At 42.6% G+C, this 25,307-nt stretch overlaps 3 protein-coding genes and 1 long non-coding RNA gene across 30 annotated transcripts in view; 2 read left to right on the top strand and 2 right to left on the bottom strand.

Annotated features, from left to right (window-relative positions):
- Positions 1 to 761, bottom strand: part of LOC107202655 (cullin-4A) — a 57,710-nt gene extending 56,949 nt beyond the window's left edge. For 3 of the 24 annotated variants that reach the window (XR_004496512.1, XR_004496511.1, XR_004496510.1), the window contains exon 1: positions 516 to 754. Coding sequence is in view for 15 of the 24 variants with exons in the window: in XM_033513053.1 (XP_033368944.1) it covers positions 516 to 681 (166 nt within the window). In the remaining 9 variants the exon portion in view is untranslated. Of the gene's footprint in view, positions 1 to 515 lie in introns of all 24 variants that reach the window. The other 21 variants (XM_033512988.1, XM_033512995.1, XM_033512994.1 and 18 more) reach the window with 14 other exon arrangements.
- Positions 762 to 1,665: 904 nt separating this feature from the next.
- PCID2 (PCI domain containing 2) lies at positions 1,666 to 14,367 on the top strand. 4 transcript variants are annotated; one of them, XM_015623626.3, is made up of 14 exons: positions 1,666 to 1,810; positions 3,307 to 3,396; positions 3,970 to 4,043; positions 4,731 to 4,796; positions 5,294 to 5,335; positions 5,843 to 5,897; positions 7,523 to 7,626; positions 8,280 to 8,355; positions 8,470 to 8,611; positions 9,645 to 9,745; positions 11,747 to 11,820; positions 11,983 to 12,108; positions 12,320 to 12,443; positions 13,456 to 14,367. In XM_015623626.3, the coding sequence occupies exons 1-14, from the start codon at positions 1,775 to 1,777 to the stop codon at positions 13,546 to 13,548; spliced, it is 1,203 nt and encodes a 400-aa protein (XP_015479112.1). In that variant the 5' UTR covers positions 1,666 to 1,774; the 3' UTR covers positions 13,549 to 14,367. The 4 variants fall into 4 exon arrangements, with proteins under 4 accessions (XP_015479112.1, XP_033368960.1, XP_033368961.1 ...); XM_033513069.1 differs by lacking the exon at positions 3,307 to 3,396; XM_033513070.1 differs by lacking the exons at positions 3,307 to 3,396; positions 3,970 to 4,043; positions 4,731 to 4,796; positions 5,294 to 5,335; positions 5,843 to 5,897 and having other exon boundaries at positions 1,669 to 1,810.
- Positions 1,817 to 2,522, top strand: LOC117244093. The gene is made up of 2 exons (XR_004496528.1): positions 1,817 to 2,036; positions 2,344 to 2,522. It is a non-coding gene; the product is annotated as an uncharacterized LOC117244093 (long non-coding RNA).
- Positions 14,367 to 24,971, bottom strand: PROZ (protein Z, vitamin K dependent plasma glycoprotein). The gene is made up of 8 exons (XM_015623614.3): positions 24,834 to 24,971; positions 23,097 to 23,260; positions 21,716 to 21,740; positions 18,776 to 18,889; positions 17,295 to 17,426; positions 16,011 to 16,096; positions 15,808 to 15,931; positions 14,367 to 15,399 (listed from the first exon to the last, which is right to left on the bottom strand). The coding sequence occupies exons 1-8, from the start codon at positions 24,898 to 24,900 to the stop codon at positions 14,888 to 14,890; spliced, it is 1,224 nt and encodes a 407-aa protein (XP_015479100.1). The 5' UTR covers positions 24,901 to 24,971; the 3' UTR covers positions 14,367 to 14,887.
- Between the last annotated feature and the right edge of the window lie 336 nt (positions 24,972 to 25,307).

The following is a 25,307-nucleotide window of genomic DNA, read 5'->3' as shown; positions in this document are numbered from 1 at the left end:
AAGTAAGACACAGGTAGTTTTGAAACGGCCACCCAACGGGAACCTGCAGCAATGTCTTTCTCCCTGCTGCTCCATCAAGTTCTGCCAAGCCACTCTGCTCTCGGCCATGTAACTCTGGCACACTCAGAGGGGTCACTAATTCCACCCGAGCCTTTGCACGACGCGCTTCACCCCCCGGCTGCGCCGTTTGACGCCCGTGTTACTTTTAGCGAGGCAACCATCGTCGCCTGGCTTTAATCAGCGGTGACACCAAGGTGGCTTTCTGCCCGCTCCCTACGGCCGCTGCCCCCGCGCACGGAGCCCCACGCGTGTCCCCGGGAGCCCTTACACGGGCACGGTGCCGGCGGCGTTATCAGCCCGGCGGCGTTATCAGCCCCGCGGCAGCCGCCCCTCGCCCCGATACGGCGGCGGGGCCCGGCCGCGGGCAAGGGGCGGGGAGCGGCCGGGCCGCAGTAAACAAAGATCGGGCCGAGCGCACCTGCCAGGACAGAGGGCCCGGCCTGCCCCGTACCCACCTCTGAAGTTCTTGATCACGAGTTTCTTGGAGGAGGCGGTCGCGCCTCCGCCTCCTCCTCCCGTGGAGCGGGTGCCGGTGGCGGCCAGCGAGGCGGGCTTGGTGAGCCCGTTCGTGTGTCCCACCAAGGCCGACAAGTGCGGCTTCTTCTGCGGCTCGTCCGCCATCTCCGCCCCGGGCGCCGTGTCCGGCCGGGGCAACGCGCTGGGCTGGGCCGGGCCGGGCCCGGCTGGTCCCCGCCTCCGCTCCCCTCCTCCTCCTCCGCCACCACCCAGCCGCCCTCCCCCACTGCCCGCGGGCGGCTGCCAAGTTCCGCCGGGGCGGGAGGCTCCGATAGCCGCCCGCCCGCCTCCGCCCGCCGCCTCGGGTGCGGGTCCGGGTTCGAGTCAGCTCCGGAGCCCGGGCGGCCCGCGGCGCTCGGGCAGCGCCAGCCCCGCTCACAAGATGGCTCCCGGGCCGGGGCAGCCTCCCGCGGGCGGCAGCAGCCCCTCGGTGTCCCCCGCCTGCCCTGGCTCTCTTTGCTGGTACCCGCCGGAGGGCGGCCGGAACGAAAGCCAAGGAGCAGCCGCGCTTCCCGCCCACAACCAGCCCGAGAGGCCGCCCGCGCCGTGCTCACCGGCACCCCCCAAACCCAACTGAGGCCAGCCTGCAGGAGCACGGAGCACATCCTTGTCTCACACATTTCCCTGGCGGCAGTGCCTTGAGGAGTCAGCCTGCTCGGGAGTTTATGAGCTCGAGTCAACTTTCTCGACCCAAGTTCACCGAGACCCCTCTCCAGCGCTCCCCGCGCGCAGCGCAGTTAGCGAGGAGGGAGGGGAGTCTCCATCGCTCTCCCGGGGAGTTAACTGGGCTATCCCGGTACTGGGGTCCTGGCACGTGGAAGCCACCACCTGCCTCCTGCACAAGCCAAGGGTACAAGGGGCAGCAGGGGTGACAGCGACAATTGGAACAGCGACAGGAGTCAAGGCACTGCCAGCCAGGGACGCGCGGCGCGCCCCAGCGCACGCGGCTCACCGCTGACGCGCGCCCTTTGCCCCGCCCACCGCTCACTCCTATTGGCTGTCCGAGTGAAGCCACGCCCCGAACCCGAGGTGGGCGGGGCAGCGGCCTCTGGGGGCCGTCACGTGACTCTCGGGCCGTTTTCCCCCCCCCCCCCCCTCGGACGTGCCGGGATCCGGAAACGCGGAGGGAGTTCCGGGAGTTCCGGGGCTCGGAGGGAGCCAAGGGTGTGGGGATCCCGCCTCATCCCCTCACCCCTTCATGGCGCACATCACCATAAATCAGTACTTGCAGCAAGTAAGCACGATTTTTTATTGATTTTTTAAAATTGGTCCGTGGGCCCTGTTTGAGTATGCGCGAGCGTTCCTGTTCGTTTTAAATATGCTGCCTTGGCTAAGAATAAATCAACGTAGGATGAGTGATGTGGTGGGGAAATCTATTTCTTCAGTGTGCCTGAAGCACACGCCGTGTGAGTGCCAGGGATGTACAGGTGGAATGGCTGCAAAGCGTGGAGGTTTCTGAGGTAATTTGTTTGTAAGAACCGCCACGGAGGGTTGTGTGTGTGTGTGTGTGTGTCCAGGAGCAGGTGCAGCTCAGGGATTGCAGGGATCTGAGGCGCACAGAAGTGCGGACACACTGCTGAAATGGAGGATGGAGAGGCAGGAGCAGAGCCGCAGGGATTCCAGCTGGACGGAGCTGTCAGTGACAAGATTTTTGTGTGTCCATTCTGCATGGTTCTTGCTGGACTATCGTGTTCTCATCACTGTTGCCGTCTGTCTTCATCTGCAATTCGTTAAGGCACAAAAATAAAATAATTGTTTGGGTTTTAGTCTCCGGAAATGGAGCATCTGAGATCTCCCAGGACAGTGGTCTGCTCTGAGAAGTCCACATTTTTCGGTTGACACTTCATTGAAGAACATTCAATATGGAAAACTGTCCAGAAAACATAAAATTATCTCTTCTTTTTCCTTAAATAAAAGCTAAACACAAATTTCTGAAAGAGTTTAAACAGTTGATTTCCCCTCTTTTGTTGCTATTTTAGTCTATGGGATTTTTTCCCATTTGGTATGAGCTTTCTGTACATCAAAAAAATATTTTGTTTCACATTGGGACACAAAAATACAACAAAGCACAAGCAGTGGGAAGGGAGCTCTTGAGAAGTAATGCCTAAAGCTACTTCCATAACTGAAGAAATTTCCACCTTGATGTCACAATAACCTGTCCAAGCAGACTATTTTTTACAAGGAGTTATCTTTAGCAGGAAGCAGAATTAAACCATTCTTCTACATAATATAACATTTTCAGTCTTAGCAGGTTTCAAAAGCATTTGATATAGATAAAATATCAGTCTAATATCAGGCATTGCCTTTGGAATGATATCTACATGTTAAATCTGCCTGTTGTCATTTTAAAGCATTTCTTAAAGATCATGCCTTTGCATCTGTGTTTGATGCCTATAAGTCCAACTGGAATTTTAAAAAGCATAACCAAATCTGGCTCTCAACTGCTGTTTTACAATGCTAAACCCATGTACAGGGTATGCTTGCATCCTACAAATAAGGAAAAATACACAATGATGTTCTCTCTACCTTCTCCCTGAGACCTTTTTGAGCAACAGGTGTATTGGAAATACAAAATTATTTATTCATTTTTGAGCCTTTAAAAACTCACATTTGGTTTGATATTAATATGTGCAAATGGTGGTGACTAGATGGTGGCTTCTGCAGTTGTGTAAATATGTTGTTTGCCTGTTGCTGGATTTTATTCTGCTATGTGATTGTTTGCTTTGGTAGGTACAAGAGGCCATTGAGACCAGAGATGGTACGTTCTGTGCAGAATTAGTGTCATTTAAACATCCACATGTTGCAAACCCAAGGCTGCAGGTGAGGATCTGTTTTTTGACCTTTTATTGTACTTTCAGTTTTCCTAGCTCTATATGTGGGTTCCTTTCCATGGGAGAGAAACCTCAGAAATCTGTTTCACAGGCTGAGATATGATCCCCTTGTAGATTTGCTTCCCTTTTCTTCTTACAAGGATACTATGTAGAAATTTTGTTCTCCAGTTGGCTCTTTGTGTTCCACTCTGAATTGTTTTCTGGATACAGTTTTGAGTATCCTTTCTGACCAGGTCTGCATTGGTTATTAGCATAGCACAGTGGAAGGCACTATAGAGGAAAAAGCACTGGGTAGTAAGGACCTGGTGTTTGTGTGTTTTGATGCTTTTACTTAGGGCTAGCTCTGTTCAGGTTCTGGAGACAGAATGCACACTAGCAATTAATTTCTCTGGATATGATTGTTAATGTAATTTAAAGTTCTGGTAGATGCATACTAGATGATCTCCAGAGGTCCCTTCCAACCCCAGCAAATCTGTGAGAACTGCCATGACAAAATATGCACATGATGTTTCTGGTGCATTGGATGTTCCTTTAATGTTTTATTGATTTATTCTACACTTAGCTTCCATCTCCAGAGGAGAAGTGTCAACAAGTTTTGGAATCTCCATATGATGAAATGTTTGCAGCCCACCTAAGGTAAAGATGGACCTGTAATGTAAAGTCATTTGTGAGGTGTACAGCAGGGATGGGAAAGGATATCCTTAAGCTTACTTGCCTGTTTTAAAGGGCTTACACCTGAAAACTTGGTATTTATTACTTTTATAAATAATGCTAGAATTGCAGGAAATAAAGACTTTCTTTCTCCTCTCCACATAAAGTTTGCTCTATGTACCTGGATGTCATCTGTGTGTGGCCATTGACACAGCTTTGGTGTCAGTGCTTGCTGTTTACCTTGTTTTTCCTACTAGCTGCACCAGAATTTAGAGTGAAATAAGTAAGGGAAATAAAAAATTTTAAAAGGGAATTTTAATCATAAAAGTACTCTTAAGAGAGCTTAGTATTTAAGTAATTCTGTGAGGCTTTTACTTAATAATTTTCTGCATCTAGTCTCTTTCAACAGTCATGCATTTTTAAAATCTAATCTTGGTGACAGTTTCAATAAGTGTTAGCTTATATAAAACAAATACCTATTCATATCTAGGATTTGTTTTCTACAATTATCAAACTTACTGCTCCATTAAAATACTTGTGCCAATTTTAAGGAATACTTCTGTTTCTTTGTGCCTTAAATAAACTGTAAAACTTCATGCCTGGTAGGACACAAAAATAAATATGTCATTTATATATATTTTCTGATGCACTAATTCACCTTTTCTTTGGCAGGTGTACTTACGCTGTTGCAAACCACGACTTTGTAGAAGCATACAAATGCCAAACAGTTATTGTCCAATATCCTTTTCCATAAATCTTGTATATTGCTTTCAGATTAACTTTTTGTTGAATAAGTATGATTTTTTAAAATCTAATAGAATGGGGTCTGCTTCCCAGTACACTTCAGTTGTTTATGTTTCCAAGCACATACATTCTTCCAGCTTTCTAAAGGGCTAAGAAGGAATTTTCTACTTGGGTCTAAAATAGAATATTAATTTCTAGAATATAGGAGAGTCTCAAATCATTATAATACCTTGCAGTTTGTACTTGGCTAGAGGGGAAGATTATGATAAAGAAGCTTCTCTCTTATCTCTGGCCAGTGTTTCTTACTGCTGCTGCCACTCAAAGGAGTGCATGGCTGTGCTCATGTTCTTCCATACTGCAACTCGGCTCCTCAGCTTCTTGATGGTGTTTTGATTTTTAGTTTTTCATGAAAGAAAGCTGTACCACTGAACAGCTGTTTCTCAAATCTGTGCTTCATTTCATGGCATTTTAAATTTCCCTCAATACAATACATCTTTCCTGCGAGCGTTTCAGGCACATAAAGAAGAAAATTGGTGAGTACATGGTAGAAAGCTACTAGAAAATAGACTCGTCTTTTTATAGTACAATACCATTGTAGTCAAACTAAAATTATACTTATAGTTTTATTTATCCCCAGTGATGCTAAAAATCAAGCCTAATTGGCTTTGTTGTTTGGTTGAGTTTTCATGTCCAGAGTGTGAAAACTAAACATTTGAGGTTAATTATGTGGAATGGTCCCTATGTAAATATATGAAGGATTTGTTCAAAGAGAAGTGGAATTTTATTAAAGCCACAGTAAAAAAGACATTAGAAGTAATTATTGTAGTGTAGGATTTCTGAAATGCTGAGATCTTGAAGAACTGTCCTTTTAAGAAGTGCTTCCTTCTTCATTTAAAGATTAAATATATGACCAACTTTTAAAGTTTTTAAATTGTATAACCAACTAACAAAAAAAATAAAAAAAAAATGCTTGCTTCTCATGTCATACTTATTGCTTGATTTGCATCTTCTAAGTATACTATGATTTATTTTTTTTTCAGGGCCTTACCTATTATGTATTCTGTAGCCCTTGATCTTCGAATTTTTGCTAATAATGTAAGTACATCTGATTAACAACCTCATTACTTTTATCTGTTTGGTATTTCCACAGTAAAAATATTTTTATAGAGTTTATTACACAGTCTAATTTTGCTCAGTTCTCTTTAACTCATTGTTTATGATTTTGTTGACACACTAAATTCATCCAGTCCTATTGAAAAATGAGGTTGCTCAGTCTTTCCATCTCCTATTTGCAGATGGAGCTAGAGGGGTTCTGAGGATTGAATGCAACTCCCAACAGTTGCTTAGAACTTATGAAGGGATAAATATTTTCTTCATTGAGTAGCACATGGTATAAGTCACTATTTTCATATTATCTCTGGCTTTTGGTGGAAATTGGAGTTATCACGGACAACCAGGCTGATCTAACCATTCACCAGATCTGAAGAGGGAACTTTCTGCTCCCCTTTTCCAGACGTGTGCACCACTTCTGATGCTCTTTGGAGCCCTTGGTGGACCCATACAAATGCTGACATGCAAATAATGCCCAAATTTACATTATTTTTCCCAGTCTGGTGAATTGAAGTAGCTTGTGTAGGGATCTGTTTGAGAACTTCTAGGCTGAGGTAAGTGGCAGATTTGTGATTTTGTTCCTAGTCACTTTACCTGAAGAGCTGAAGCTAGAGTTCAAGTTAGGTTAGGGTTTGACAATATCCAGTGTTTTCAGTGTTCATCCTCTTATCACTCTCTTGTGCCCACTTACCCACAAAACCACACATGTGTAATGCTTGCATAGGGAGTATTTTTCATGTGTGTGATTGCTCTGCAGCAAGTCTCAGTTCTCAGTTTGAATGAGCGAAATCCCTATCTCTGAGATGCATAAGGAAGTGTTGAATCAGTCATGCTGGAAGTGTTTGAACTCTGTCTTCTAACCTTAATGTATTCAGAGGATTTGGTTTCAGAGAAGACTTCTGCAGCAGGATGCATTTCCATTTATTTTATTTATGTTTCAGCTAGTGAGAATGCAAACACTGTAATAAAACTTTATGGAAAGCATGTAGTAAATACCTGCTTGCTATGTTTCTTCTGTTGAAGTTCTGCATTAGTCAGTGTGTGGATCTTTCCCATATGTTGATAGATGAACTTTTTATTTTTTCCTCTTGCTGCAGTAATGTGTGTTTTATCTGTCTTCTGGAAGTCTCAGGTCCCAGCAGTGTGTGTTACTACTGGAAACTGTTGGATATGGTTTAGAAATAAAATCTAGTCTTTGTGTCTGTGGAGAGAAACTGAATTATAAATTCTAAGACTGAAACTCCATAATTTTTTCCAGGCTCTTGGTCTTCATACACTTGAGTTGAAGTGTTAATGCTCCAATTCAGGTGTTAAACCTGAATTTAGGTTTCTGAGACATGCATTAGGCTGAGTGATGCTAAAGGTAATAGTGATCAGTGCTATTTTCCAAGGATTGTCCTTCTCTACATTGGGTTCAGTACATGTCCAGGAGCCTCTCTGAGTATTTTCTTTTGTTCTGTGAGCTTGACTGTCTTCTAGATTTGGGAGATAGCAGCCATGAGAGATCTCTTTCTATAATACTTCATAAAATGCTGTATTAAAGAATTAAACTTTGCAGCCAGTGAACCATGATGTACAATTGCTTATTGTTTCTTGCTGTGTAATTCTAGGCAGATCAACAGCTTGTGAAGAAAGGGAAAAGCAAAGTTGGTGACATGTTGGAAAAAGCAGCAGAACTGCTGATGGGCTGCTTCCGAGTCTGTGCCAGTGACACGTAAGTGAAAGACCCTCTGTTGAACTTGCACTAGTAAATTACTAAGACCTTAAAGAACTTTACTTTAGATTTTCCCACTTATTTAGACCATATATGGGTCTTAGAATTAACACTTCTGAGGCTTGTCTCTTCTTGTTTATAGGCTGTTCTCTCTTGACTATTAGCTACAGAGGGAGAGCCCTCACTTCAGGTTTAGCATTCCCAGCAGGTATTGTTGGGAGGGACTGATTATGTCTCTGTCTCTCAGGAAAGATGATTAATGCTTCTGTGCCCTGTTAGTTGTGAAGTTTGCTCCATTAGAATTAATTAGATGGAAAAGAGGTGACTCTGGTTTCTAATGTTAGCAATTTTAACACTTCTGAAGTGGAAAAAATGCTTTTTTCCGGGTCTTTCTTTCACCTCACGTATTATAAGCCACTGCTGTGCTTGTGTATGTTATCTGCAGACTGGAGTGAGGACCCTGATGCAGGTGAATAATATTATGCTTGAAATCTTTCCATTATGTTCAGAAAATGTATAGCAGAGCTACACCAATGTTTACCCTAAAAATGCTGTGGAGTGGATATCTATGGAATGAATTTACAGTGAGGACAAATTTATTACTTTTTTACAATGTTCAGTACTAGCAGGTTTTTTCTTTTTCCTTATGACAGTCGAGCAGGCATCGAAGACTCAAAAAAGTGGGGCATGTTGTTTCTTGTCAATCAGCTGTTTAAAATTTATTTTAAGGTATGGTTCAAATCTGGTAAGCTGTGTTCTGTATTTCATACTCTAAGTCAAACCCACCCTGTTTTTATATACCATCTATCAACACTCTGATTAAAATGGTATTTTTTTTAACAGATCAACAAGCTCCATCTCTGTAAGCCCTTAATTAGAGCAATTGACAGCTCAAATCTGAAGGATGAGTATAGTATGGCACAGAGAGTTACATACAAATACTATGTTGGACGCAAGGCCATGTTTGACAGTGACTTTAAGCAAGGTAATGTGTGCCAGTAAGACATGTTTGCTACTTGGTATGAAATCTTGCTGAAGTTGTGTGTGTGTGTGACTCAAAATTGCATTGATCAAAGGAAAAGTCATGCTGAAAGGTCCAAGGCTCACAGGCTGACTCGAAAGAGATGAGATTACATGACACTTCTAATTGTAGCATATGCCCAGCTTTAAAATATGGGTGTCAGTGAAGTTTCTTGTAGTCTTACGCATAATGTGTGTGCATTACAAAATGTGTGAGCATCCAAAAGAATAGGTTTGTAAAAGTTTCACAGAGGAGCCTTCAAATCTTCAAGTCGCTGTGTGCCATGTAGGAAATCTTCAGCAAACTGTAGTGTATAATTAGTTTCTTGATCCATTGATTTTGGAAGATGTACAAACTGCATTTCCTAGATTTCTAATAGATTTCACTAACAGAAATGCTTCCAGAGCTAAGGTGTTCAGCTTCATCACTAACTGAAGCCCCTGACTGACAACTGTTCTGGAGCTGGTTCTCTTACTCCAAACAGTGTGTTCTGTCTCTCAGGCTTATCATTTTTTCTCTATTGGTGGAAGCTGCTGAGAGATTTTCGTGCTGTTGTGTTGTGTGGTCTCACTGGCATGTTTCTGCAGCTCAGGACATGTGTGCATTGCATTCAGCTTTCATCTCTTGAAGAACCTAATCTGAATTTAGGAAATAGAGTGTATTATCAGTGCTTCTTGAGATTCTCTGCTTCTGTAATAGGAGCACAATAATATTACTGAAATGAGATGAAAATTCCTGTATTACTTAAAGCTGTAATGTCTGACATCAAGGTCTTGGCAACTTTTCTTTGATTTTCTGAAGGAGAACCTACCTTTCTGGTAATACTTTGTATTTTGTGTGAATCTCTAATTTTTCTTTATGTATTTTGAGTGGTGTGATTCTTTTATATACAATTTCAAATATTGTGTGTTCAAGTTAGAGATGGGCATTGAACACAGAATTTGGGTTACAGCTTTAATCCATTTTTGTGGTTGATTCATGTTACTCATGTTTGCAGCTGAAGAGTATCTGTCATTTGCCTTTGAGCACTGTCACCGATCAAGCCAGAAGAACAAAAGAATGATTTTGATCTACTTGCTGCCAGTAAAAATGTTGTTGGTGAGTAGATACTACTTTCCTAAATAAGGGGATGGGGGTACACATGCTGATTATAAAACTGATGGTCAGTATTTTCTTGGTTTTCCCCTAGTGGAATTCAGAGGCTGTTTTACCCCTGTAAGAGGCAGCATATGCACACCTTGTTATGTGAGGGCAAAAAGTGTTGTCGTTTATAGCAACACAGGAAAGGAGGTGGGGGGGAAATAACACAGCCAAAGAAGAAAACCCCACCCCCAAACAAAACCAATGCACCCCTCCTTTCCCCCTATCTTTCTCCTACCCCTCCTAAGGATGCAACCTCATCTTATTACTTTAATAAAGGTATATTTGAATTCTTTGGAGAAGCACTCAACAGTGTAACTTCTGTCTTGTAGCAGAGTTTCTCTCTGCTGATCAACTTCACACAAAAGCCAGGGAAGGTGTGGATTCACTAGAACAAATTTGTTTGCTTCTTTCACCTGGTGGAAGAAAGAAGAGTGTGCAACAGATGGTTGAGGACTGTTGAGAAGGGTTTGCCACAGCTACAGCCTGTCTTTGGCTTTTTTATCTGTACTTGTACATTTTCCCATTTGAGGCATGTTAGAAGGGTCATGAGGCAGAGTATTTGGTTCCAAAAAATCATTATTTCATATTTCTATTAAAAGAATTAAGCACATCTGTTTCTTTTTCCTGTCCTTTCCCATGTGCTGTGCTAACATTTGTGAATCCTGAATTAGTGGATTATGCTGAGTATTAATTCGTTGTAACTGAGGTGACAGGAACTAGTTTAGAGTTTACTTTTCTGGCCCTGTTACCAAAGTTACCCATGGAAAATGTTACCACCTGCCTTAATTGAGTTGCCATTTTCCACCTTCCCCTGACCTGTTTGTGACCTTTCTGCCTTTTCTGTTCAGTGCTGCCTTTCAGTCCCTTGCTGTGTCAAGTGGGTAAAGGGGAAGTGGGTAGTGGGTATGGTAACTGGCTTCTGTTTTCCTTGTGTTTTTTGCTGAATTTCTTACTGGTTGTTTTCAGATCAGTCACTGGTCAGGTTGATAAAGGAAAACTTATTAACAGTTTTCCTAAAAGCTTTGTCCAAGTCCTGACTGGGTGCCTTAAACTGGTGGGTCTCTTAGTGCCTAGAATTACTATGCTTTTTTGAAGCAGTTTTAGTGTGTAAGAGGCATCAAAGAAACTAGATAAAGGTCATTGTATTTACAGTTGCTTTTTTTAAATCAGAGCCCAAACATTGTGTGTTGGTTTTTTTGTTCCTAACAGCTCTCAGTAAACCTGCAGCTCAGTTCTGCTCTCAGCTAATCCTTCATCCAGGAAAGGAGTTAGCAACAGCATAGCATGATGTAACTAAATTTAAAGTCTGACCAAGTCAGTGTTCACTCTGCTCTGTGCCGTGCAGGGGATAAAAGACAAAGCTTCCTTTTGATTCTGTAGATGGTTGTCTTACCTGATTTAGCAATAAGAATTAATTTTGTTTCTTTAAATTTAACCTTTCTCTGCCTTTTTTTGGGGGGGAGGGTATGGTGGTGGTGTTTGTTTTTTTGTGAGAACATTTTTATTTCTGCATGGAGCTATAGAGGAGGAAAAAGCCTGTTACAGTCTGAGATAGCACTTAACAAGGGTGAAGCATTGCTCGTATTCCCTTGGGATTCCTGCAGTTCTTCTGTTTGTAGATTAGATGATGCAGTTGTGACATAAAATTTGAATCTGCCAAGGGCTCATGTCACAGAATCTTGATTCTACAAGTTCAGTAGTTGTTCCCTAACATTAATTGTCCCTAAATCATGATAAATCAGTAGTTGTTGTGAGTTGTGCTATGAGGTGTTTGAGAGGGAGAAGGGGGTTGTCTTACAAATACTTCTATTCACTTCTTACTCTGTAGCCAAAAAAAAGTGGTTAAACATTCCTCTTTTCTCTCTTTACAAGTGGGTTTTTTTTATAGCTTACTAGATTCTATTTAAAACTCATTTGACTTTACCCTGGAAAACTTAGACACCATTTATTTTTCAGGGCCATATGCCAACAGTTCAGCTCTTAAAAAAGTATGACCTTATGCAGTTTGCTGAAGTAACAAAGTCTGTGAGGTATGATGCTTGTTTTTCTGCTTTGTGTTCAGAAGTATTAAGTAAAAAGTGTTTCTTTGGGGTGATTGAGGAAGGCAGGGGAGGTTATGTTCCTACCAAGTCATAGTTTCTTTTCTCATAGGGGTGAGACCTTCTCACTTTTTCATTTTTTTATCCTTGCAGTGAAGGAAATCTTCTTCTGCTGAATGATGCTCTGACAAAGCATGAGACCTTTTTTATTCGATGTGGAATCTTTCTTATCCTTGAGAAGCTGAAAATTATCACATACAGGAATCTCTTCAAGAAAGTGTAAGCATAACAAAACCTACATTTTTGCAAAAACAGATTTAATATGGATTCACCTGGGACTGGGGTAGAATTGTAGAATTGCTCCTTAGTTTTCTCTGAGGGAGCTGACTTCCTGTTAAGGTGAATTTATTGTAGAAAGGCCATTTTTCTAAGAAACAGCATTTTTAAGTGATTATTTATCAAAAACACATTTTTGTGTTGTTTCTTTCAGATATTTACTACTCAAAACTCATCAGCTATCTCTAGATGCTTTTCTGATTGCTCTGAAGTTCATGCAAGTAGATGATGTTGATATTGATGAAGTCCAGTGTATTTTAGCTAACCTTATATATTTGGTAAGTGCTGGCCACTCATTTTCTGGTACTTCCAGACTTCCAAAAGTGAAAAAATATTAGATGGAGAATTACAGTTTGTGACAAAAAGTCACAAAGGTGTGACAAAAAGTAAAGGGATTACATCAGTAATCCCAAGTTTTCTTGTGGTTTTTTTTTGGGACTTGTGCTCAAAGTGAAATGTTTTCTTTTGCCCTTCTTCTTCTTGTTCCTGACTTTTTTTTGCAGGAATCAGTTAAAACTGAAGTTGAATTTCACATTACAAATTCAATACTGACATTTCTATATATGCAGAAATATTGATTTAAAATTACAAACCTCTCAAGTGGCACCAAAAAGAGTTGTTCAGTATTTGAAGTAGGAGACTCTTGGTCTTCTCAAATTAGAAGACAATAGAGCCAGATTTCTTTGGTTCTGTTCCACATTTTGTCACTTATTCTAAATGAATCTCAACTGCTTATGAACGGATAAAAGCTTGAAATCTAAATATTTATATTCAGTCTGAGGTTTTGAAGCATCATTGTAGTGTCAGCAAGAAAATTAACCACTTTTCTGTTTGTGAAACATTTGGTGTGGTCTAGGTAACTAGGAGATTTCTTTCACTGTTACAGCACTGTCTGAAAAGGAAGTACTATATAATTTACTTTATTAGGTATGGAATACTAATTGGTTAAAATCCTCATTTTAAAGTGAACAAGAGTGAATCTAGAAACACTTCTGTAGAGCTCTGTCTCTTCGAGGCAGTGTAAGCAGACCCGTGGGGGCCCTGGCAAGAGGATCTCAGTCTGACAGCACCCTTAGTACACAAACAGGGTGGTGGCTCCAACTTTCTGCTTACTCTCCAAGGTGACCCACTTACATAAACTGGACCCTCATGGGTATTTAAGTACAGTAGTGCAGTAGTGAATGAGCACACACAGCTTTGCTATGGTTAGTTTGTAGGTGTTTGCTTGGGTTGTAGGGATTGTTTTACCAGCTCTAAGTACTAACACTGCCTTTTTTTTCCTTCTGCCAGGGTCACATTAAAGGCTACATATCCCATCAGCATCAGAAGCTTGTGGTCAGCAAGCAGAACCCATTTCCTCCACTGTCAACAGTATGTTGTTGAGTATTGCATCTTAGCCATGCAAGTACTTTTCAGATGCTCGGTTTGCCCAGTGGAATTGCTCCCAGTGACCCCAAGAACACTGCAAATGGCCTGGTTCTTGTCCAGGACTGAAATATCAGGAACTGTTTGTGGCTTCTTTCCCAGAATGGCCAAGGCTGCCAGTGTTACAAAGTGCATTGAAATGAAATGCTGACTTTTAAATGGTCATTTCCACAGGCTTTCTAGATCATTCAGAGTATTTCATAAAGCAAAGCATTCCAAATTCCTTCTGAACTACTTAAAAGCTTTTATAAAGTACTTCATGTTACTATTTCTGTGTTTATTCTTCAGAGAGAAGTATCAGCCTTTGTTACTTGTGTTAACCCATTCTTCAGAGTGGAAGTAATGTTTTCTTACATGGTTTCCAGTTCTTTTTAAGTCTCAATAATTTTGCTGGTATTAAATATTCTCTTCAAACTGTCTCTAAAAAATAGAGAAGTGTTTGACACCAAAAGCTTTACTGTGTCAGTTATGCTGTTGAGTAAATGTGGTAAGTGCCCACTGATGGCTTTGGGATTTTTTAAAATTCTGGTAATATTTTGTTTAATTTTTTTTTTATGATGAACAAAAACTCATGTAGCTAAATAATCCATACTCTGTTTTACTTTGCTTCTGGGGAAGACACTACCACTGGATCCAGTATTTTAAATGTTACTACCCTGGGGGCTGGTTTGTTTGTTTGGGGGTGGTACAGTATAACTTCATCCAGATTGATAAAATCGTAGTTTTGGGGTTTTAAAACTACTTTTAAAATAAATACTATTTTTTTTTCCCCTCTCTGACAGTTGGGTTTTATTTTACTCTTTAACTGACATGGGCATCATTCATAAGGGAAAACATAGATTCCATGTATGAGGGTAAACATTTTTTAGAGTGATAAAAATGCCAAGTCCTACACAGACGTTTAAAAGCTTGACATTCCTCATGTCTTTGTAAGTTTTACTTGTATGGATCCTGAAACAAGAATATGAATTTGCTGAATCAAACCTCAGGGTACTAGCAGCATTTAAAATCACAGAAAAATACTCAACATGTTTTGAGGTTTAGGATGAACAGTTCTAGGAAATTTAAAGTTAAATCAGTTTTTAGTTCAATAACTCAGTTTACTGTATCATGACTTTCACAGTAGCAGAAGGGAAGACAAACAGGCTTTTTGTATAAACTGGAGTTAGATACATGTCATTGTTGCAACTTCCATTGCTGCAAATAGTAGTAGTCAAATGGGGGTACTGGCTGCATCCATATGCCTCCTTGCAATGATTGATAGGGGCTTGGTGCTTGAGAGTTGGTTGTTTGTGTCTTACTTTATTTTTTGTTTAACCCATACCATATACCTTGCAGTGTTGGTGAAAAGCAATGTTTCCCAGTCAGTGTCTTCTAGTGGCCAGGATCCCAGGATACCAGTCAGAAACCACGTGCCCTTGTACTCAGTAACCAAGAAGCTTCCTCCAGCCAGGCGTTTGTCTACGGCCTCCTGGAGGTGCCCGCAGAACTGCCTGTTTGTGAGGCTGATGTTGAGGATTTGTTTGCAGTCCTCAGCAGGAAGGTAGGAAACCTGCAGCTCTTCGACTTGAAGTTCATCACCTTCCATTCTCCAGCCACTGACCGTGCCAGCCAGTTTTGGAATTAAAACATGTTCTGCAAAGTCTCTCTCAGGGGTGCACACAGGAAGGTGGTGGTTGTCACACTCGGCGTGCTCTTGAAGCTGTAGTAATGCAATGTTGTTCTCACCAGTGTCTTCGTCATAACGGATGTGTATGTGCTTCTCACTCACTTGCATTATCTTCCCGGTTCCACTTGTGCCATTAGACCCTGTGGAGCAATGACATTTCACTGCTCTTAGGGGTGTTTATCAGAGACCTGAAAGCTGCATGCGAGCTGCCTGGTCATGTTGAGAGAAATGCAGCAGAGGAGCTAAAAGGACTCTTCCTCAAAACCTCTGCGGTAAAGGGAAACGAGGAATGGTACACTGGCAGCTTTTTAATGCTGGTAGGAGCACACATAATTTCAGCAGTGAGGATAAATATAGCCAGCACTGACGTGAATTTTGGCATCAAACTAAAGCCACAACTAAATCCACCATGTTTAGCTGATCTCTGGGTGCTGAGTAATGAACAGTGCTCAAGAGGAACTCGTCTCTTCTTGCCTTGTAAAGGGGAACGTGGGGTTTGTCAATACTGAAATGTGCTGCAGCAAGAAAAAATGTGTTGGATTACCTACCAGCACCAATCCTGATTTGAAAATGGCTGTGCAGAAGGGCACACTCTGCTGTTGTCAACACAAAGTTACTTTTTAGCAACACTCCTCCACAGAAGCCTTTCCCTTCTGAGGTTAGCAGCAGTACCTAAGAAAATGCAAAAAGACAATAGATAGCACTATCCATGTGAGGGTAGGTAATGGCTTCCATTAATTGCTAGGAATACCTGCCAAGGAAATCGCTCATCACTTTTCTTCCTGGTTTCACTTATAAGGTTATCACTGTCTTGAAGTCTGCCACATGCACATGCATCTAACAAATAAATTAAAAAAAAGTAAAAATTAAAACTACATGCTGTATTATTTCAAGATAGCTAATACCTGGAAATTCCTTACTGTTCCACCTAGACTTTGGGTTCTGGTTTTGCACAAAGGAAAAGGAGAATGACAGTTTCTCAGCTGGTGAAAATCAGAATCACTTGTTTGGCAGTTATAATAGTTAGCAATGGGCTGAACATTCTGGGTCATTGTGTTAGGCTTGTAGTGACCAGGTTTCACTGTGCCTGTCACTAATGAGATGAGGCTTCCTCTCCAGCCATCCATTAGCACAGCTTGCTTTCTCATCTTTGTATTTTCTATTCAAATTGTGTCAAATACCTGATAACTGTGGTCTGGCCCAGGTAACTCCTGTGTTTTCCTTGTTACAGCTGTCACTCTAGGGATGTGTGTGCCTTTCTCATCTGGTTCAGACAACACACGTGCTTTTTGATTGGATCACCTGGTTATCTGCATTTGTCACACTTCCACTTGCTTTGGGTCACACACACTGGATTCTGTTCAGGTGAAGCTAAACCACAGGACACTTTCCAGGTGCACATATGACATTCTCTCACAGCTGACTGGTGCTTAGTCTACAGGACTGAACTAAGCCAGTTGGATGTAAAGCCCACCAGAAGTGTGCACTGTGGACATCTGTCTTTCACCACCAAAAGCATGGCTCTGCAGCTGAGCTCCAGTTTGGCTGCCCCACTTGTGCTAATACAGACACAGGTCTAAGCATATGTCTGTGTTTATAGTAGACCTACTTTGTAAGGGGATGAAATTGGATGAGATACCTAATATGAGACTGAAACAATAAAAAGGGCTACTGTTTCAAGCTAATTAATGTAATTAATTAATGGCAACAAATGTCTCCATTTATCAGATCACTTTTCACCTGAATCAACTGAATCTCATGCCAAGCAAAAAGGTGTTTGGCAGAATTATTCTTTACGAAACACAGGAGTGGAAAACCTGGTGCAGTGAGTGATACGTAGCGTGATGCAAGTCCTCTCTGCTGATTCATATTTAAATGTTCTGATCAAACAGCCCTTCTTTTACCATTACTTTGGTATCTTGGGTGGTGGTCCCTAGATTCCTTTTTCTACCCAGTAATACTGCTTTAGGCTTGAAGCAGGCTGATCACCCCAGGCCTGAGCAGGTGCCCCCTGCACGTCCATGCTCACACCTACCTAATGCGATGCACTGTTTTTTATCCTTCCCGAGCTCATAGCCATCAGCACAGGAACAGCGGTAGGAATCACTTCCTGGGTAGCAGAAGTGGTCACATCCCACCTTTGCTTGGTGGTGACATTCATTCTTAGCTAAACAGAACAGGCAGAGGAAAAACATGGAGTATTCTTTCATTGCTTGAGTCCTCTATGTTTTGTTTTCTATTCACTTTGTGTGGAGGTGAGTAGGGACTCTGGCTTGATAGTATTTACCACTGGGATTTTTTTCCATTGTAAAGCAGAAATTGGAGAGAGGTGAGTCTCTGCAGTATTCAGAGACTCATTGCAAACTGTGCTTCCCCCCAGCACCTCCCTGCACCAGACATTGCACCCCTGAGTTGGGAGCATTAGCCATGGGTCAAACTGGGTCTTCCATGTGAACCCATGGAAGAATGCCATGGGTTTTTAAACAAAACACCAAGTATCTGCAGCGAGGGGAACTGTTGCACACGTTATAAAGACGAGTATTGCTTGAGGAAGAATGCAACTAAGGTTTCTGCTCCTGAGAAAGAACAAACCCGTAGCTCTCATTTTGCACACTTGTTTAAATTATCAGCCACCAAAGATAAGAAAAAAAGAAAGGTAGTATTAACTTAGAAACATGTTCAACTTTCTGTAGCTGAGAAAACACTTGAACCTTTAGCACAGAGCAACAGCTATTTGACCTAGCTCACAGGCAGCAAAAAATCTTGTGTAACATGGCTGCCTAAGGCTCATACCGAGATGATCTAGTTCCCAGCACTGGTCCAAGCTGTGTCACCTTCTGTGCTCCCCCAGGAGCTGGTCACAGTCACACCCCTTATACAGAAAATGACCCTGCCTTGCTCCAACCAGGGCGTCTCCCACCCCAGGGGACCTCTGAACCAGCAGAAATACTGATGTAAGGGCTGGAAAGTAGAACTTGGCAGATACAAAAATGTAATATCTGGCCCAGGATTTTCCTGTTCCAGAAAGCATCTGTTTTGCTTTATGCTTTCACTTCCACTGGAAACGGTTTGTTTTTTGGAGTCCTGTCCCGAGGGACTGTCTTGTGGGTGTGTGTGGCCTCGGAGGCAGCAGGGTGCCTGGGAAGCCACGCTGGCACTGCAGCCTTGGTCCTTCAGGCCACACACCTGGGACCACAGCAGGACCAGCAGCCAGGCAGTGCAGGTGGCAGTGGCAGGGCTGGCTTTGGGAGGTACCCATGAGGTGATTGGGTTTCAGCCCTTTTGCTGCATCCCCAGAGAAGGGAGGCTCAGGGCCCAGGGCCAGGCTGCAGAACCTCAGGATGCCATAGTGTTTTGTAGGCAGGCAGCACCACACATCACTCCTGCTCTGCCCAGAGCTGTGTGCTTTAACCAAAACCATGGTAAGTGTCATCATGGGAGAGCTGCCTATGGCTTCACGAGGACACCCTGTGACAGCCGGAGATGGGGCTCCTCGGGAGGGGGGCAGTGCCTTACCGAAAGCACAGTTCTCTCCCTCGTAGCCCTCAGCACAGGTGCAGGTGTAGCCACGGATGCTGTCCTCACACACACCATTGTGCTGGCACGGGCTGGAGGAGCACCTCCTGCCACCTGGAGAAATGGAGAGGGAGTCACCACCACCACCACTGATCCCAAATTCCACAGCCCCCATCACGGCACATGAACCGTTCAGAGAAGTGCTGTGAGAGCAGTTTCAGAGGGAATGGGCTAAGTGTCACTGAGCTGCTCCTCAGGGGTAATTTTAGCTCAAATCTGCTTCCAGAAGCACTCTTGCAGCCCCTGTAAGTGTGGCTGGGAACTGCCCAGAGGCAGAGACTCCTCCTGAAGGATGGATGGTCTGATTTAGGAAAAGAATGGAGTTACAGTTCCTGCTCTTTTGCAAATGTAATATAAGACTGGTGTTTTAGGTCTCCTATGTTAGATTGATATACACTGGATAGAAAAACTGGCATCAAAATTATAGAGCAAGTGTACAGCAAGCAACATCAAAATAGGAAGAAATATAACTTTTATATATCTGCACAATTATCATGCAGCAGCTCAGACACAAGCAAGCTTACTCTGTTTGATGAACTGAACATCGAAAGAAGAGGGTGTCCTCAGCATGAGTGAAGCACCATGCAGAGCTGCCACTTTCCCTTCAAGCTGCCCACAGGAATGACTCCTAAGCAGTTTGAAAACATGCTCCAAGTAGTAACTACTTATTATGGACATAGGCTATCAGTAAGCTAGCCAGAAGAGACCAACCTGGGACATGTTGTCCAACCTTTCTAAAAATTAGCCTCATCAGAGAGTTTAACTCAGCCAGCAAGTTGTCCTAGCTGATTTCAGGGATGGAAAAGTGAAAATTCTGACAGCTAGAGGGAAAAAACCCACCCATCACCATCTGCTTAGGCTATGGGCACCATACCTTTGAGTGTTAGATGTACTAAAATACTGGCTGAAAGAGTTACCACCTTCAACCCATCTGCAGTGAGATGCCAGCAGCATATCCAAGTGCAACGGAGGCCTCCAGGGAGGGGGTTTGGGTGAATTAGGGGAATCTCACCTACACAGCTGAGCAGGCAGAATTGAGGAGCTGGAGCTAGGGAGGGATTACCCCTGCAGCCTGAAGCAGTTAGATGGATTCAAACCTCTGAAATGCATGCTGGGAAGAAAGTAAATCCAGCACCTAGCTTTAATGAAGGAGGAAAGAGAAGATTCAAGGAAATATTGAGAAACTGGCCTGATTTCTGTTACTGGCAAGCTACAATTAAACTGTAAGCACCCAGCAATACCAAAAGGTGGTGAGTAAAAACCATCATACATTTTTCAAGATCAGATAATTCAAACCATTTAAATGTAATCATATGATAGGATAAGGGACCTAGGGGTAATCAGTAAACAGCATAGAATAGAAATGTCTCCAATGATATTGTCATTAAGTGAGCAGACTGCTATAAGGCATGCACAAAACTTTTGGAAAGTGATGTTTAAAGAGAGATTGTCAAGTGCTAAGTTTAGATTGTTGATAAAAGAGAGCTGGGGACAAGTGTGACCTCAGGCAAAGTACCTTGACAGCAGACATCCAGCAAGATGCCACTACGTCAGCTTTGACTTGAAGGGACAAAGGTGGAGCAGTATAAAATAGAGCTGGTGGGTGACCCAGCCATGGTGCTTAGCCTTTCTGCCCAGACCTCTTTTATTCACAATGCAGATTTATCCACTGCACTCTGGACTTTCAGGGGAAAGCAACATGGATACCAGAGGTCTAGAAATTGAGATTATTGGAAGACAGGATGAAAAAATGTGTGTGTTTAATGAGGAGGAAAGAAGCCACCTTTCAAAGGCAACACTCTTCAAAATGTTAGAGAAAATATCACAGAGAAGGAAACACATACTGCTGTTTGTAGTTTGTAGGAAGAAGACAGAGCACATGGCTTTTAATTACAGCAAGAAAGCCACTCCTGAGACTGAAGTCCTGTGTCCTGACTGTGGCTAAGCTTGTTTGCAGGGACCACTCTGAACTGGTTGCCCTTCTCTCCTCTCAGACTAGAGAGGAAGCCTGCATGACATGCTTAGTACAAATATCCAATGACTCAAATTAGAAATTAATCCCACCCTCACAGAAGTAATAAAATGCCAGATATTTAGCATCATTCTTCATAACATTTATAGCACTGATGGGATCTTTCTATGCAATGGTTCCCAGGACTCTGTGCTTTAGTAGCTTGTGCAGAAAATTATTACTGACTGCTGGTTTTGCTACTTCCTAATCCACTCTTTAAACGTAGGATTAGAAATTAATAATAGCTAAATTAAAAACAAGAGAAAAACTAGGGATGAAGCACACAAAAAAAAAGGGAGGGAATAGGGCATAGTCACCATAAGCTGGTGCCAAGGGCTCTTTGTTCAGGTGGCATTCAGTTACATCAGGCCCTCAGCTTCTAGATTTGTTTCTCGCCTTGGCAGCTGACAGGGAATGATGCAATCCCAGTGTGCAGAGTTTGTAGACAGCTCAGTAGCTTGTAATATCTATTTATCTTGCTCAGGTTTAAATGCTAATTCTGTATTTGGGAGATTATGCTGGTTCAACTGTGCTCCTGTGTTGTATCAGCAAAACATACTTTCTCTCGTCCCAGGCTATTTCAGAACAGATTTAGATTCAGGAAAAGAAGTAGTCTATTTGCTGTGACAACCTTTACTTACCTTCTACTTTTATTATTTTTGCAGCTTTAAATGTTTTTTCCTGTATATTACTTTTTAAAAATAATTTCACATCAAGAATTTTCTTTCTGCTTTACTACAGACATGACAAATAGAGACTGATTGATTGTTTCTCATAGAATAAACTCTTAGAAAACCAGTATTAGACTGAATCATAATGTTCATAATGCGACAGTACTATGAAGGAGAGAAATCAAGAGGCCATCTTACCATAGTAGATATCCCAAAACATTTTCTGGGTGGAAAAAAAAAAGGAAATTATATTTTAATTCTCAAGTAATGTAATATGTCATAGATATTCAGCTAAACTAAAAAACATGTTATGAGAGCATATATGCAATGGTTTTATGTTTACAAAGTAGCACAACTATAATTTCTGCCCTGCTAGCAAAATACACATGAGAAGGGAGGGCCTTTGCCTCCTGCTTATTTTATTGTTTCTTAAGAAGCTGTAAAGGAAAAGAAACACTTCATAGTCCAGAGAGGAACAGCTGGACCTTTTAGTAATGCAGCTTCCTGACAAAACTATCTGGCTATTGTTTCTCTGTGCAGCAGCCTGGGAAGTGACCCCATCCTGTCCATCCCACTTGGCCCCTGGCAGGTGCTGCTGGAGGCAGAGTGGTCAGCACAGAGCAGAGCTGCAGGGCACCACCACTGCTCACCACCACCATGTGCCCTGCTTTCCGCTGGCTACTGCAGCTGACCCTGAAGCTGCTTTCCCTGAAGTGACACTTCTGCCCACCCCTTCCTTCCCCAAAGCACCATGGGCAGCCCTACAGCTGTTTCCTTTGCCTTCCCTGCACACAAAATTCCATCCAGATTCCCATTAAAGAGCCCAGCATCCATCTGTATGTGTCTGGAGAGCCCTTGGTGCAAAGGAATCTGCAGCTACTCATCAATTGAGCCCTCTTCTGCAGGTCCCACTACTTGTTGGTGCATTGATTTCCTCTGTCCCAATCATAAAATCACAGAGTGGTTTGGGTTGGAAGGGACCTTAAAAATCATCTAGTTCCAGTCTCCTGCTGTGGGCAGGGACATATTTCACTAGACCAGCTGCTCAAAGGCCCATCCACCCTGGCCTTGAACACTCCCAGCAATGGGGCATCCACAGCTTATCTGGGCAACCTGTTCCAGTGCCCCATACAACTCTAACTCCTCTCACTTGTTCCCCATGCTGCATGCATTTGTATAGAGGAGTTTGAGCTGGGCCCTGATGAAGCCAATTTGCTGGCTGGCATGGCTGGAATTCCTTTGTGCTGCTCTCCAGGTGCTCTGCTGCTCACCAACACCCCTTTGCCCCTCCTGGTCCCTAAGGGATGCTGAAGCTGTATTTCTGTGGTCAGGATGGGACAACAGCCATGTGATTTACTAATATAAGGAGCACAACACATCATTTTTAGGAGAGAAGTTGAAAAAACTCCAGAGCTGACCTCCTCATTTCCATTTTGACCATGGAAGACACCTGCTGAGATGGCAAATGCAAAGACTTCACATGGAGAGAAACCCAAACAAATGAAGCAGTCTTGTCTTTCATAAGTAAAGGATCGTGGCAGCAGCTTTTATTGTGCATGCAGGGAAACAAAATACTTACAAGCATTTCATCATTTTCAAATACTTCTCTTGCTTCTTCATGTGTACATCTCTCTTCTAGGCATTCTCTTTCCAAGCTACCTTGAAGGACCTCCTCCAGAAGTAGGGAACTGGCACGTCTCTGTCTCTTGATAACACTGTTTGCATCATCAGCTGATATGAATACTAGAGAATTGTATGACAAAACACTAACGTAAGTACCTAGATTAATTTCCTTTCACCTTCTTTTTTAAGATAAATTATTTTGGTTGATTTGGGGTTTCAGCCACATAAAACTTACATACTTAAGGAGCTCTAGTCTTAGCCCAAATTCAGGTGAGGAGCTGTGACCTTTTACTTCTTGGGAATGCCTGACTTGCTCCCAAGCAGGGGGAATCTGAAGCCCTTCCTGGCACATTATTTTACTGCACAAAATATACAGAGCAGGGTGTGGTGGCACTGCTAGGAAAAGGGGGAAAACATTATTATAAAAGGCAGGGGCTATTTTGTGAGACTGCATAGGGGTTTCAGAGGGATTGGTAGAAGTGGATATTAGCTGTATTATGTAAGTTATGATGGTGGATCCAAACTGATGCTTTTCACTCTTCATTCATGGCAATTTTTAAATTTCTTTTTCTGAGAAGCAAAGCCATGGCATGGCTGAGTTCTCAATCAGTTCTCTTTTAAGGAGAATAAATAAAAACTACCCCTCAGCCATGCTCATAGTTAAGAGGGCTATATCCCATACCACTGCTTATGTGGAAGACACTGTAATCTTTCAGATTTGAGTAAAGAGGAGGAGTGACCAGAGACACAAAAATTAACAGATCTTAAAACTCCTCCTTGCAAATGATACCTCCATCAAAAGCTGCCTGCCAGCTGGGCAGCTGGTGCCGCCCTGGAGCCTCCACTTCCACATGAAGCAATGTGTGACTGTGTGTGTCAGCACATGTTTGTCAGCTCTTCTGTGCTTGGCAAGTGAATGCATTGGGGCAGGGAATATTCAGGGTTTTTTTTCTCTTTTTTACAGTGCTTGACTGTGGATTGAAGTAATCAATAATCATAGAACTGGAAAAAGTAAGAGCAATAGGAAAATTATTGTGAAATTGTGTACAGATATTTAGTTATCTTTTTGAAGGATATCCCATAAGCAGCTGACTTGCACATGGTATTAAAGAAACAAAAGCTTTATGACTCTGTTCTGCATTTTAAATATTATCTGACCCCCAGCTCATGTTTCTGCTGGTGGTTCTGCCACATCCAGCACAGCTGACAGTGAACTTCTGCTGCGGGGTGTTTTGACTTTCATAAGAGATCACCATCTTTTTCTTCCTTGCCTGGTTCCTCCTTTTTTTTGAAAAACCATGGAAGATTATACAGAAACATAAATTTCTTCGTACTATAACAAGCATGGCCTCTTTCATAGGACTCTCATTTTTATTTCAGCAGCAGCTAGAAATATATAACAAAATTCTTTTTAATACCTGGGACACTCTAAAAATTGTAAGGAAAGACAAAATATTACCCTGGCATAAATGATGGTACTTCAAAACTACATTGCCCCATTAGCCCAGAGCAGTTTTCACTTGTCTCCATGCAATAAACAGCAGAAATTTAAAGAGAATAAGGAACGGAGTGTTTTCATTGATTTCACTCTGTGCTACAAGGTAAACATTTTACAAGGTACAAATTTGCTAGTGCTTTTAGAAAAGCAGCAGCACAAATCAGAATTAAAGGTGCAACAAAACAAAAGCCATACCTGCCTGCTCTGTCTGAAGGAAAAGGGCAGAGAGAAGGAAGAATATTATCCAAGAGCAACTTGCCATTGTTACCCTCTGAGCCTAATGGTGCCTGCCCACATTCCTGCAGCTCTTGTGGGAAATGGCTACAGGAGAACTGTTGAAGTTTAAAGTCCAGCTGCTCATGAGAAAACAAAACTTCTATGGGCAAATCCTGGCTGCAATGTCAACACAAGGGGGGAAAAAAACCCAAAAAACAAATCCAAACCAAACCAAAAAAAATCAACGCCCAGCTCAGCAATGCAACAGTGCCCCTTCTCTCTGTGCCCTGACTCACAGGCCCTTTGCCTGTGCCACTGAGAGCTGCTCCGAGACCTGGGTGTTCCTCCCATGCCCCAGTGTTCACTTACCGTAGCACAGCGTGGGTGGAGATGAGCAGCACGAACATTTCTTTGTACCAGATCAAAGCACAGGCTGGACAATGACCTCAGGAA

The sequence above is a fragment of the Parus major genome, chromosome 1 (genome assembly GCF_001522545.3).
Source record: "Parus major isolate Abel chromosome 1, Parus_major1.1, whole genome shotgun sequence".
Lineage (NCBI taxonomy): Eukaryota > Metazoa > Chordata > Aves > Passeriformes > Paridae > Parus > Parus major.
Note: the sequence above shows the minus strand (reverse complement) of the source record. Positions and strands in the feature narration are given on the sequence as shown.

Coding starts and splice junctions, on each gene's coding strand:
- PROZ (XM_015623614.3), bottom strand. CDS start 24,900: ATGGCAAGTTGCTCTTGGATAATATTCTTCCTTCTCTCTGCCCTTTTC. Junction 23,261..24,833: donor CCTTCAGACAGAGCAGGCAG/GTATGGCTTTTG, acceptor ACAATTCTCTAG/TATTCATATCAGCTGATGAT. Junction 16,097..17,294: donor AAAACAGTGCATCGCATTAG/GTAGGTGTGAGC, acceptor TTTATTTGTTAG/ATGCATGTGCATGTGGCAGA.
- PCID2 (XM_015623626.3), top strand. CDS start 1,775: ATGGCGCACATCACCATAAATCAGTACTTGCAGCAA. Junction 1,811..3,306: donor TAAATCAGTACTTGCAGCAA/GTAAGCACGATT, acceptor TTGCTTTGGTAG/GTACAAGAGGCCATTGAGAC. Junction 11,821..11,982: donor GAAGTAACAAAGTCTGTGAG/GTATGATGCTTG, acceptor TTATCCTTGCAG/TGAAGGAAATCTTCTTCTGC.